This window comes from Podarcis vaucheri (genome assembly GCF_965113315.1).
Source record: "Podarcis vaucheri genome assembly, chromosome: 8".
In the NCBI taxonomy this organism is placed as follows: Eukaryota; Metazoa; Chordata; class Lepidosauria; order Squamata; family Lacertidae; genus Podarcis; species Podarcis vaucheri.
In genome coordinates this window covers 27,038,175-27,051,877 of record NC_138766.1, presented here as the reverse complement: position 1 = coordinate 27,051,877, position 13,703 = coordinate 27,038,175, and the positions used below count along the sequence as shown (strand labels likewise).

The 13,703-nt window shown below is 44.6% G+C and overlaps 2 protein-coding genes across 2 annotated transcripts in view; one reads left to right on the top strand and one right to left on the bottom strand.

Moving 5' to 3' along the window:
- MYLK4 (myosin light chain kinase family member 4) overlaps positions 1-13,703 on the bottom strand; it is an 84,289-nt gene that overhangs the window by 65,464 nt on the left and 5,122 nt on the right. The gene's annotated exons all lie outside the window — the stretch shown is intronic.
- The window catches only part of WRNIP1 (WRN helicase interacting protein 1), a 41,920-nt gene continuing 29,010 nt past the window's right edge, over positions 794-13,703 (top strand). The window contains exon 1 of the mRNA XM_082234447.1: positions 794-1,641. Within this exon, the coding sequence (XP_082090573.1) occupies positions 991-1,641 (651 nt within the window). The 5' untranslated portion in view covers positions 794-990. The remainder of the gene's footprint in view (positions 1,642-13,703) is intronic.

Genomic DNA, 13,703 nt, shown 5'->3' with positions numbered 1-13,703 from the left:
TTCGGGGGGTGGGTTTAGTGTGCAGTTCTATATCCTTGAGGCAACCTTCTTGGAAGCAAGTATCCATGGGACAGGACTGAAAAACCTGCCCACTGAGTGCCCCTGTACTGAGATGAGTACAATGGTACCTCGGGTTAAGTACTTAATTCGTTCCGGAGGTCTGTTCTTAACCTGAAACTGTTCTTAACCTGAAGCACCACTTTAGCTAATGGGGCCTCCTGCTGCCGCCGCGCCGCAGGAGCACGATTTCAGTTCTCATCCTGAAGCAAAGTTCTTAACCTGAAGCACTATTTCTGGGTTAGCGGAGTCTGTAACCTGAAGCGTATGTAACCTGAAGCATATGGAACCTGAAGCGTATGTAACCTGAGGTACCACTCTATCTTTCTCTCCTCCGTTTGTTGAGTTCAACTTTGTCTATTCTAGATTGTAAGCTCCTTGTGGGCAGGGTCTGTCTATTTTTGACTAAGCAATTCTGTAAAGTATCAAATACATCGATTACTACTGTAATGTGTAAAAGGTATGTCTAATTTGTATAAAAGGCTGTGCACATTATGCACAACAAACGTTAGCGATTATGGCATTTTCCGTCCGCCTCTCAAGCTCGGATCCAACTTCAGTCGAGCCCGGCAGGACCCATAGCTGTCAACTTTTCCCTTTTCTTGCGAGGAATCCTATTCGGAATAAGGGAATTCCCCTTTAAAAAGGGGGAAAGTTGACAGCTATGGCAGGACCTTTACGCTCCTCCCGCATAAAGAACTACGATTCCCGACAGCCCGCTGGGTTTGTCGTGAAAGGAGGTGTTGAGTTTTCTCCTCTTCCTGCCCGGGCAAGTTCCTATAGCTCAACTTCTGGTTTCGTTTTGGCTGTTTTGGATCTCTGTCTCCTTGGAGAGGATCCCTAAAGCGGGTACCTTCCCAAGAGGGAAGGTGGAGAAGCCAAGGGGCCAGCCTTAATTCCGTGGGGTTCCCCTCTCTTTCTTTGGCCCTGGAAATGGAAGGAGCGGGCGCGGAGGAAGAGCTTCTCGTGAGCTGCCCCGTTTGCCTGCGGGAGCTCCCCGCCAGCTGCATCAACTCACATCTGGACAGATGTTTGCAGCAGCAAAGCGAAGCGGGAGGCGGCGAAGTCCCAGAAGATGCGGAGCGAAGCGGCATCGACGGCAGCAGCAGCAGCAGCAGCGGCCCAAAGGACGCGGGAATGGGCGCGTCTTGCCGGAAGAAAATGCGCCTCTCCAACTCCCCGGAGAGGAGCAGCGGGGAAGAGCGCGCGGGGATGGGTAGACCCGATTCAGCCCCGCTGTTCTCCCTTTTCCACAAGGCCAGGAGCTCCGGGACACCTCGGGGCGCCTCTGCTGCTGCTGCCGCCCCGTCTCCATCTCCATCTCCATCCCGGGCGCAAACGGGAGAGAAACAGCCGGACGGGGAGGATCATCGGGGCTCCGGGGCGCGTGGCTCCGAGCTGGGCTGGGAAAGCCTGGCCCGAAAGCTGGAAGGGAAGCCCCTGGCGGACAAGCTGCGTCCCAGCCTCCTGGAAGACTACGTGGGGCAGGATCAGGCGCTGGGCGAACGGACGCTCCTGCGCTCCCTGCTGGAAGTGCACGAAATCCCCTCGTTCATCCTCTGGGGGCCGCCGGGTTGTGGCAAGGTGAGTAGTTGCACGGGATCCCCAGGGGTCGCCTAGTCATTTCGTCCAGCTCCCTGCAGTGCAGGAATCCAGCCCTTCCTGGGTGGGGATCGAACCACCAGCTTATTTATTTAATTTATATACCGCCCTATTCCCCCCAGGGTCTCAGGGCAGTTCACAGAATAAAATCATGATATAAAACCACAAAATACATAATAGAAATAAACAACAACAAACTAGTAGCCACCCTCCAACAACAACAAAAAACACCACACATTTTAAAAGGGCATAGGATGTTAATCAGATCAACCAACGGCCTGGTTAAAAAAGAACATTTTTGCCTGGCGCCTAAAGGTGTATAATGAAGGCACCAGGCAAACTTCCCTGGGGAAAGCATTCCACAAATGGGAGCCACACTCCGGACCTCCAAGGAGGAGGCACATGAAGGAAGGCCTCAGAAGATGATCTCAGGGTCCGGGTAGATTCATATAGAAAGAGGCGGCCCTTGAGGTATTGTGGTCCTGAGCTGTCCAAGGCTTTATAGGTTTTACAGCCAGATGTGTTGTGCAACGGGGGGAGGGACTCCTTCTTAATTGCTATCCCCCTCCCCTCTGATAGACTCCACAGGACACAGTCCAGTGTTCGAAATTAGCCAGATGCGTTTTTGCGACTGGCGTGACATCTCCATCTGGCTTGCCCCTCCAGCTTCCTTAAGTAGTAGAGCTTATTATTTGCATTTATAGCCCACCTTTTCCTCCAAGGAGTACGTGGTTCACACACACACTCCGAGCCTGCATATTAATACAGTGGTACCTCAGGTTAAGTACTTAATTCGTTCCAGAGGTCCGTACTTAACCTGAAACTGTTCTTAACCTGAAGCACCACTTTAGCTAATGGAGCCTCCTGCTGCTGCATCACCGGAGCCCGATTTCTGTTCTCATCCTGAAGCAAAGTTCTTAACCCGAGGTAATATTTCTGGGTTAGCGGAGTATGTAACCTGAAGCGTATGCAACCTGAAGCATGTAAACCGAGGCACCACTGTAATAAATCTCATCGCAAAAAAAGGACCTGTGGCATACTGAGGAAGCGATAACATTGAGAGTAGCTCATCTCTGTTTCACATTTTTGTGGTCTCTTTAAGGACAGAATTGAGGACTATCCCTTTTTAAAAAAATGAAATCTAGGATTCAGTACTGTTGTGACTGGGCCTCACTGCCTTCCGTCCCTGAAACAAAAGGAAGCACATACCATTCCCCTTCTGCAGCACATACCATTCCCCCTTCTTGTGTAACTGGTGAACCTAAAACCAAAGAGATACAGCGTGTACTCATGAGTTTAAAAGTAGCATCTCTTCACTGAGAAAGTCTGCCATATTTGCCAAGTCCTAAAGTTGCATCCAATTTTCCCACCCCTGCTCCAGTCATTTGGGTAAATCTGAGAAGCATCCTGGAAATATTGAAATAAAATAAATGTTTGAATTATTCTTTCTCAGTCTTCTTTGAACTGAAACATTTTTCCCCCCCCCACTCTCTCTTTTTTGGAAAAAAGGTTAATAACTGAAGTTTGTAGGGCAGTAATTAGACTTTTTAGAAAATAGGCAAAGGTAGACAGACATGTGTATGCACACTGCAGACAAAGAATTACAGGATGGGATACCGAAAACTAAAAAAATCCAACATTTTTCTGATAGGTTGCACTCTGAGTTGCTTGATACCTGCCCGCCCCCACCCCGGGTTCCCGCAATATTCTTCTCCAGCTCCTCAGCTTTGCTTTCTGTTTAAAAGCCCATCAAAACTTGATCAAGACGGGCCCTTTTCCACAGACACCTTGTGAGATCTTGGGTTGAATGATGAGTGTGGTTTAATATGTCATAATGCTGCTGTGTTTTAGGCATGTTGTTACCTCTTCCTCCGCCCCTCCCCCCACCTCTGCTCTGTGGGGGCGCGGTGGGCAGCAACTTACATAAATGTAGGTTAGAAATTTGGTTTCCTTTTCTCCATCCTATACTCACTTGTACCTGTTCCTTTGATTCCCTCCCCTGACTCTGCTTGAATTCATCTGTTATTTCAATAGTACCAAGCACAAGAAAAGCTTTTGTAATTTGCTCTCAACGATAACAGGCAGGGTTGCCATATATACCGGAAAATTACGGTAATGTCAGGGGGTGGGGCTAAATTGGCGCCTTAGGGAAAATTTCAGTTTAATAGTAAATGTCTGGGATTTTGGCCGTCCTCCAGCGGAAGCAAAAGCGCTGTTCAGTGGCCGCTTCCTTGTTGCCTCCTAGACAGTGATTTTGGAAGGCCCCTCGCCACCCCGCTGTCCACTGTTGTCGATCACAAATTTGGACTATTGTCTCCCCCCCCCCCAAGAAAAGGAAAAGCTTAGCAACTTATTGGAGCAACTGTGTCTGGATTTGTACTTCGTGAAATATGGCAACCCTATAACAGAACAAATCAGGAATAAAGCATTTAAGTGAGGAAAAGTTATATACAGTGGTACCTCGGTTTACGAACTTCATCCATTCCAGAAGTCTGTTCTTAAACCAAAGCGTTCTCAAACCAAGGCATGCTTTCCCATAGCAGCGGGGGACTCAATTTACAAATGGAACACAGGAAGCGGAACATGTTCTGTTTCCAAGGCAAAGTTCACAAACCAAAACACCTATTTCTGGGTTTGCAGCGATCTTAATCCAAGTTGTTCATAAACTAAGCTGTTCTTAAACCAAGGTACCACCTTGATGCTACAGCACATGGGACATGTGTCTTCCAAGATTCTCCAAGTTGCTCTAGGAAGAGACTAAAAAGCTCAGGCTGAGTGTCAGCCGTGCAGGTCAAAAGGGAACAATACGCTTGAAGTGACCATCATATCTGTGGATATTGGAAATGGTGATAAATTACCCCCGAACCTTTAATATTAGCATCCTGCATATGCCCACAGACTAATAGCATGAACCAGGAGCATCAGTTTGTTCTATCGGGCTACAAATTAACTTTTAAAAAGTTTTCCCTGTTTCGTCTTGGCTGGTCCAGCTGCTTGCAACCTGAGTAAGCTGTGCTATGATTTATGACCCTCTAATGTGCAAGATTCAGATTTTTGCATGTCTGCCATGAAGCACCCAATTTTAGTCTAGGGATACAGCAGGGAAACATCCACGGCTGTAACCCAAGCACAGAATAGCTTTGCTGTCGCAAATGAACCTCAGAACTGTCCAAACCAAAGGTTTGGTATAGCCTTGTTTTTGTACTTTTTTTTGTTTATGTTTTAACACCCGTGCAAAAGGGTTATGTAAGGGGATGTCTGACGTGTTATTACTTAATAAATTGACTCTGAAGGCTACAAGCCAGCTGTTCTCGGTCTTCCATGTGCAATCTTATACTACGTTAATGGAGTTAATAGACGATGGGAATGTGTTAACTTCAAAGCAACATGCTGTCTTGGCAATCTGTATTAAGTTTCACAGGGCTTATTTTTGTCTTTTAGCTTTTAGTTCAAACTTCATCGTGACAGGGCAAAAGTATTTGTAGTTTAGGCCAGGGGTACAAATGGGGTATTTTAGTTTTGAACATACTGTATTGAAGTGTTCACTTCTCTGACAGCTTGATTGATTTCTGAGTCGTTTCTTCTCCATGCTGTTTATCAGCCTCTTTTTCTTCCTTCCCAGGTTGTGGCTTTCTGCCACAGACACACGAGTCTTATTGGCATTCCTTGTATTAAATTGAATTGGTTTCCACTACAATTGCTGGTGCCAGGCATACAGGGCTGTCAGTATAAACAAAGTGAGGCTCCTGTCTCCATCCACTATGACCATCTTTGCCTTTTGCAATACCGTGGTACCTTGGTTTAAGAACAGCCCTGTTCATAGCTGTCACCTTTTCCCTTTTCTTGTGAGGAATCCTGTTCGGAATAAGGGAATTTTCCTTTTAAAAAGGGAAATGTTGACAGCTATGGCCCTGTTTACAAACTATTTGGTATAAGAACTCTGCAAAACCGGAAGTAGTGTTCTGGTTCGCGAACTTTACCTCAGTCTACGAACGGAAGCCAAACGATGGAAGGGCACCGGCGGCGGGAGGCCTCGTTAGGGAAATCACACCTCGGTTTAAGAACGACTTTGGTTTAAGAACGGACCTCCGGAACAAATTAAGTTCATAAACCGAGGTACCACTGTATAACAGTGGAAAGTCAGCCTATCGAAGTCTTCTTATCTGTGTGACCATAAAGGAGATACTTTGCTTCTTCAGAGACACAGCTTGCCAGTGTATATTAACTGACTACAGTCACTGTCAATTTTCACAGATTGTGGGAAAATTCACAGTAGGGATGAATTCTAGAATACCAAAACAGTATAATTGGTTATGATCCACCTTGTCTTGATAGCATGGGTGGGGAAAAGGTGCGTATTTCTTAGCAACTCTTACAAAGGTTACGTAAGATGGCCACGTTACAATTCAGAAAGGAAAGTCTGAAAACAACACTAATCAAATGATTCCCTGTGTATAATTTCCAGGAATACTATTGTTTTAAAATTAGGACTGAATAGCACCCTAAAGGCATGCCTGCATTAAAATGCATGGACATGTGATTTCCTGTCACACTTCGGTGGCAGGTCATAGTTCAAACCCACTCCAAACTTAAAGAAGTATTTTGGGAACATTCTTATTCTTCTTCTTTTTTGTGATGTATCTTTATTGTTTTAAAATAGATACATTTATGCCAGGAAAGCAAACGAACCAACAAACAGACATACAATCAAATAAACAAACTATAAATTGACAAACAGACAATAGCAATATATGAAACAACACAATTCTTATAACTAACATCATTTGTACTCCCAGTGATGTGAATGATTGTAAAACTTACAAAACAAGAAATTAAAAATGACTTCCAATTAGTCTCGCTGTACTTTATCTGTTAATTATCTTATACCGCACAGTTACATATTTCGTATATAGTTTCTGTTAACTTCCCTACAAACTTATATTTATACAATGCAAGATTCAGTCTAATTCTGCCAAGAAGTTTCCTTTTATACCGGGGACATTCTTATTCTTATTCTTAGTTTAGTTATGGTCACTTTTTCCCTGACAAGGACTCAAGGTAGCTTATAGATTAGAACAGCTAAAAACATAGGGGGGGGGAGGAACCAATTAAACATTGATAGAGTTAAATCTATCTGTAATCTATTAAAAACATACAGATAATTGCGACGAAAACAGCACGGCACCAGCCCTTTCAGTAAAATCAGTCAGTTCCCAAAAGCCTGTTGGAGCAAATAGATATTTAACTGCCAGGGAAGCAGTCTAATTTCTCTAGGAAGGGAGTTCAAAAGTCTTGGAATAGAAACTGAGAAGGGACAATAAGCTTTCAGTGGCCAAAAGAAACCAATGGTTTTTGTGAACCCATGGCCACTGGAGGGGAGGTTGTTTCAACAAGTGAGAATCATTGTGTCACTGAGGAACAAATGCCACCTCTCTTTGGAGAATGGGGGTTCAAGTTTTGTATTAATCCTCAGTTGTATGTTTAGGTGACAACTGCTGAGAGTGGTACATGACCCAGGACAATGCAAAGGAAAAGCATAAAAGCCAGCCATCAGGAGTAGCAATTGCAAACCTCTATGCCAACCCTTTCTTGGGAGAGAAGCAATGACAAACCTAGATAGCATCTTAAAAAGCAGAGACATCACCTTGCCAACAAAGGTCCGTATAGTTAAAGCTATGGTTTTCCCAGCAGTGATGTATGGAAGTGAGAACTGGACCATAAAAAAGGCTGATCGCCGAAGAATTGATGCTTTTGAATTATGGTGCTGGAGGAGACTCTTGAGAGTTCCATGGACTGCAAGAAGATCAAACCTCTCCATTCTGAAGGAAATCAGCTCCGAGTGCTCACTGGAAGGACAGATTGTGAAGATGAGGCTCCAATACTTTGGCCACCTCATGAGAAGAGAAGACTCCCTGGAAAAGACCCTGATGTTGGGAAAGATTGAGGGCACAAGGAGAAGGGAATGACAGAGGACAAGATGGTTGGACAGTGTTCTCGAAGCTACCAGCATGAGTTTGACCAAACTGCAGGTGGCAGTGGAAGACTGGAGTGCTTGGCGTGCTCTGGTCCACAGGGTCACGAAGAGTTGGACACGACTAAACAACAACAACAACATGCCAATCCTCCTTTCCCTCACAGAGAGGCGTGATCTGTAGTTGCCAGTCACAGAAGATAAAGATAGATGTGGCCAAGCATCATTTTTGTCAAAAGGGCTTGGCAGCAAGACCATTTGGGGAAATGGGGGATTGGCTGTCTCTGGTCTAAGTGCCTGTTCATCCATACCAGTTGCTTAAGGGATTTCACATGTGGCTGAGATTCGTTGTCGCGACAAGACTTTTTTTGGGTGGAAGTAGATTTAGACTTGAGCGGCTCGGTCCCTGCATTAACAAGACTAGGACGGATGTTGTGTGAAATTGTCAGTAAATTATGAAACTCCGCCCTGCACCTGTTATCTCTACCTTGTTTATTGAGGCAAGAAGACTTGAGGGTAATCGAATCTGACTGACCTGACAGGGGTTGGTTACCGTTTAATGGATTACTCTAGCAAAGCTATCTCGGCTGTTTGTTATGAACCGGGAAGTCCCCTGGTAAAATATCTGCCAAATCAGGGATTTCTTTTTGCACCCTTCAGGGCTAATTTCCAGTTTCCAAATTTTCAAACGGTGGGCCCATCACTGCACGCAGTGTGCTGTAGGTGATGAGGCCAAACACAAAGATGCCCTGAATTTCTGTAGGTAGCTCCCTTTTGCTGTGTATATGTTAAATCTCATTTTGCATACTTGACCTGTATACACCATTTCCAGTTGAGAGTATGAGTTCTACGTCAAAAAAACAACAACAACCAACTACATCTGCTCCCCCTCAAAAAACAACAACCCACAATTTACTGTGATAACGTTGTAGGTCAGTGTGGTTTAGCGTGTTAGATTAGGACTAGGGAGACCCAGATTCAAATGCCGTTCAGACACAAAGCTTGCCGTGTGACCTTGGCTAAGTCACAATCTCTCAGCCTAGCCTGTCTCATGGGATTATTGTGAGGATAAAATGGAAGGTCAGGGGAAATAATTATGTTTAGCAAACCTTCAGCTCCTTGGGGAAATGGTGGGGTAGGAACATGGCAAATATCCGATGCTGCTTGAGAAGTTAGGAAATGGAAGTATATATTGTCACAACAGCTCTCCTGATTTTCTTCGTTGCCACTGGCCTTGATGAGGACCTCCTCCTTACATATTTATTATTTATTATTTATTATTTATTAAATTTGTATACTGCCCTATATCCACAGGTCTCAGGGCAGTTCACATGATAAAATCACATAACATAAAAACATTAAATACACAATAAAAATAAAAAATAAGAACAGCCCAATAACCCCCCTCTCCCCAACACATTTTAAAAGGGCATTGGATGTCAGTCAACCAAAGGCCTGGTTAAAGAGAAACGTTTTCCCTGGCACCTAAAGGTGTATAATGAAGGCGCCAGCCGAATCTCCCTGGGGAGAGCGTTCCACAAACGGAGCTGGGAAGAGATGGAAAGTTTCACGTGTAATGCCCGGTGCTCTTAGTTTGACATGGTGGTCCATGGGTTTGTGGTCTCCACCCTACAGAACTGCCTTTCACAGCTGGTCTCCTGGGAATGTTGGCAATGGGGCTGTGAAATAAATGCAGCGTGGTTTCCTTGGCTGTTCAGACCCCTGTCTTCTTCCCAGCTGGCAGCAGACTTCTGTAATAAATGTAGTTCCCCCATCCTAAGCCCTGAGGGTCTTTGCCAGGGAGAGCTAACAGCATGAAGCAGCTGTTGGCCACACCACCATTGCAATTACATAGGGAGGGGGATATGGATTCCATGAATACCCAATGGAGGGTCATTGATTGCCTTCTGGGTGGGCGGTCAAGTTACCAGCAATAAATGTTGAGGACCAGGAGTTGTACACATTTAAATAGGGAAGGGCAATTTTGACGCTGATCTTGGTAAGTCTTTTGGGACCTGCTATCTAGTGCGCAGTGCAATCATGTGTTTTAGGACTAATTAATATTGGATATATATTATATGAAAATAAAGGATTAAATTTCTGCTCTGGGGCTTCCAGAGAACCCTCTAATTCCAAAGAGTACAAGAGAGGTGTGGGGGACTTACTACTGTATTTTATATTTTCAAATGAAACATACTCAGTCATTATGTTTTGTTTCAGGAGATTGTGTTAGCAAGCGTCATGGCATCAGGGTACAATCAGATTTAAGTAAAGTCATGTGCAGATTTTAAATCACACATTGATTACTCAGAAGTAAGCTTTTGTTTGCTTTCTCCTTGCTCAGTCTCAAACCTTTACAGGAAAGGTGGGTTAATAATTTTTAATGAAAATTAAGCAATGTATAACGTAGTTGCAAACATTACAAAAGTTCAGATTTAATGCATAACTCCTCTTTGACTTGGATTATTTTGACTTTTATCTCTTGAAAGGAAAGAGTAGGAAAGAATGGATCCCACAGAAAAATGTGTGCATAGCTGTGTGTAAGTTTGACGAAAAGGGAAAAAGAAGAAACAGCCTTCTTTATTTTCTAAGAGGGACTGTGTTAGAAGTGAGAATGTTAGCTGTTGTATATCATACTGTAAAAAAAAAAATCCTTTCCATTTATGTTCTATTTATGTATCCTGGTTTTTTTTAATAGAATCCAGTATTCTTATGTCTTAACACCTGTTGCTTGTAATTAAGGCTGCAACTGTATACACAGATATCTTAAGAGTATGCTCTAATGAATGCAGTGCAATATGCATATGAGCAAATATGCACTAAGATCATATACAGCTTGGGGATAGATTGATGCAGAATATTCTGCCCCGCAATAAATAAAAAAGGAACTGAACTTTTTCAGATAGCATTCAAAACATATGCTTTCCTGAATCAGCAACAGCTTGGTAATCTCCAGTTTCTGAAGATGGAAGAGGATAGCCTAGAAAAGTCTAAAAGTGGTTGGACCACCATCGGCCCCAGCTATTATGGCCAGGATTCAGCAGGGAATTGTAGTGTAACCCAAAGGTAAAAGAAGTAAAGGACCCCTGGGCGGTTAAGTCCAGTCAAAGGTGACTATGGGGTTGCAATGCTCATCTTGCTTTCAGGCCAAGCATTTGTCCACAGACAGTTTTTCGGGTCATGTGGCCAGCATGACTAAACCGCTTCTGGTGCAACGGAACACCGTGACGGAAACCAGAGCGCACGGAAACACTCCCCGCCACAGCGGTACCTTTTTATCTATTTGCACTGGCGTGCTTTTGAACTGCTAGGTTGGCAGGAGCTAGTGCAGAGCAACGGGAGCTCGCCCCGTCACGCAGATTCAAACCGCCGACCTTCTGATCAGCAAGCCCAAGAGGCTCAGTGGTTTAGACCACAGCGCCACCCGCGTCCCAGTGTAACCTATCAACACCCAGAGGACTACAGGCTCCCCATACATACTTGGACTGAGCTTGTACTGGCTTATATCCAACGACAATCTTTCTACCTTTGGCTGCCTAAAAGGTTAAGGAGAGTGAGAAACAGGAGAGAGAGAGAGAGAGGTTGGGGGTGTATGTGCTGCCATTGATGGAACAAACAGAAGTGCCCTGCTCTCACTGTTAGTCCCCAGGACATAAAGCTCTGGCTCTGAAGCGCTCTCCAATAGAGGATCAGGTTCGGAGCACCTGCTGAAGTAGTTCTGATCTTTGGGATATCTTTTCGGGCAGCATTTAGGCTTGTCACCGCCTGCCCTCACCAGCTGCAGAGGATCTTTTGGCTCAGAGCAGCTATTGGAGAAGAAAGTGGGGGCAGAGGGGGCTGCTGCCCAGTTGTTGCTGTTTTTTAAAGTATGTACAGCGATCTGAATAGAATTAACATCCAGCCAAGAAAAGTTCAGGTTTGAAAAGCCTTATCCATACATATATCTTTTGGAACTCCTGAATGAGCTGATTGCTTAGATGGGTCTATTGAAAACCTTTTCTTAACTGTCTAACGTGGCTTCCCTGATAAAGCAGGCAACCCCTTTCTCTGAGAAAAAGTTGGTTATTTGTAACATAAGTGCGAATGTACCGTATTAGCCCGAATATAAGCTGCACCCGCAAATAAGCCGCACCTTTAAAATGCAAGGTGGGGAAAGATAAAAAGACAATACCCGAATATAAGCTGCTCCCTTAAAATTCCACAGGCACTCACACCCGTAAATGGCAAATGTAGAAGAAAATCCTACGGGTACTAGAGAAGACCCGCAGGTGGGTTAAACACCAGTTCGTAGCACCGTAAATGCAAATAAAAAAATCAACACTGCGCTGTAAAATACAAGGAAAGCGATGAATGACATTAGAATAAATTGCACAACAGTCTGAAGCTCACAAATCGGCAATAAAACTTTTTCCCGTTTCGTTTTACCATATGTCTGTTTCGGCAACAATACCGTAAAAGCCAATTTTTGTAAGGTCACAAATTGCACTTTAACTTTTCGCGGTTGGAATTTTTGGGGGGCGGAATTGTGGCTTATATTGGGGGCAATACAGTACGTTGAAAGCCCTCCCAGGGCGGGATTTGAAGGTCCCTGAGGCCATCACCTTGCTGAAGCTAAGCAGCTGTGGCTCAGTATCTTGGAGTTCTCAGGCGCTGTCTTAGACGCAAGTCCCCTTCAAGTCCCCCCTTCATGCAGGGGGGGGGATGTCTCTTGTAAGATGGCGCCTGCTAAATTCAGGGATGGGGATGTGCCCCCCCCCCAAAGTTGTTGGGACTCCAGCTCCCAGGAGTCCCAGTTAGCATGGCCAATACTTGGAGATAGTAGGAGTTGCCGGCCACATTCATCCCAGGCTTCAAAGCAATCTCATGCCCGCTCACAGAATGTACTCTTCTCAGAGTGCTTAACGGTCAATCTCTATTCACAGGGAGCCCTGGGGATTGTAGCAGGTCCCATAATTCTTGGGAGCCATGAGTGTTTGAAGTGGTAGCATTGTTCTTTAAATGTGTGGCGTGAATTTAGCCATCCTTCAGCAACAGGTAAAAGAGCCACAGGTTCACTATCCCTGATGGCACATGCAACTTCTAAAACTGAAGGAAGCATTCTCTCCACTATCAAAACAATTGTTTTAATCGGACACAGATATACTAATCCTTTAGTTAATGAATTCAAACTCATTCATTTGTCAGTTGCCTTTGGGTGATTTGCATCGTGCTGAACTCTTACATCTCGGCTGCACTGATCAATTGCTGTTATTTCTTGATTAGTGCACCAATTGAATTGATGGAAGCTTGCAGCCATTTTTTTTTTGTTCTTTGTTTTGCTTATTTATTAGATTTATAGACCACCTTTCATCATAAGATGTCAGGGCGGTTCACAGAATAAAATACAGGATAAAAACAAGTAAATAAGTAAAGCAAAGCAGCAAAACAATAACCCTCCGCACAAAGGCCTGGTTGAAGAGGAACACGTTAACATATTGGGAACTAAGGGTGGAATCCAGTGCAGGTCCTACTCCAGAGCAGACCCACTGAAATTAATGAACATGACTAACTTAGGCCATTGCTTTTGAATTATGCTTTTGAATTGCTTTTGAATTATGGTGCTGGAGGAGACTCTTGAGAGTCCCATGGACTGCAAGAAGATCAAACCTCTCCATTCTTAAGGAAATCAGCCCTGAGTGCTCACTGGAAGGACAGACCGTGAAGCTGAGGCTCCAATACTTTGGCCACCTCATGAGAAGAGAAGACTCCCTGGAAAAGACCCTGATGTTGGGAAAGATGGAGGGCACAAGGAGAAGGGGACGACAGAGGACAAGATGGTTGGACAGTGTTCTCAAAGCTACCAGCATGAGTTTGACTAAACTGCGGGAGGCAGTGGAAGACAGGAGTGCCTGGCATGCTCTGGTCCACGGGGTCACGAAGAGTCGGTCACAACTAAACAACAACAACTTAGGCCATTAAGTTCAGTGGGTCTACTCTGAGCAACACTTGGTTGCTACAACCCTCAGTCTGAGAGAGAATAACTTCACAGCTAAACTACTCGGTTTGTCCGTGACTCAGCTGGGATATGAGTCTG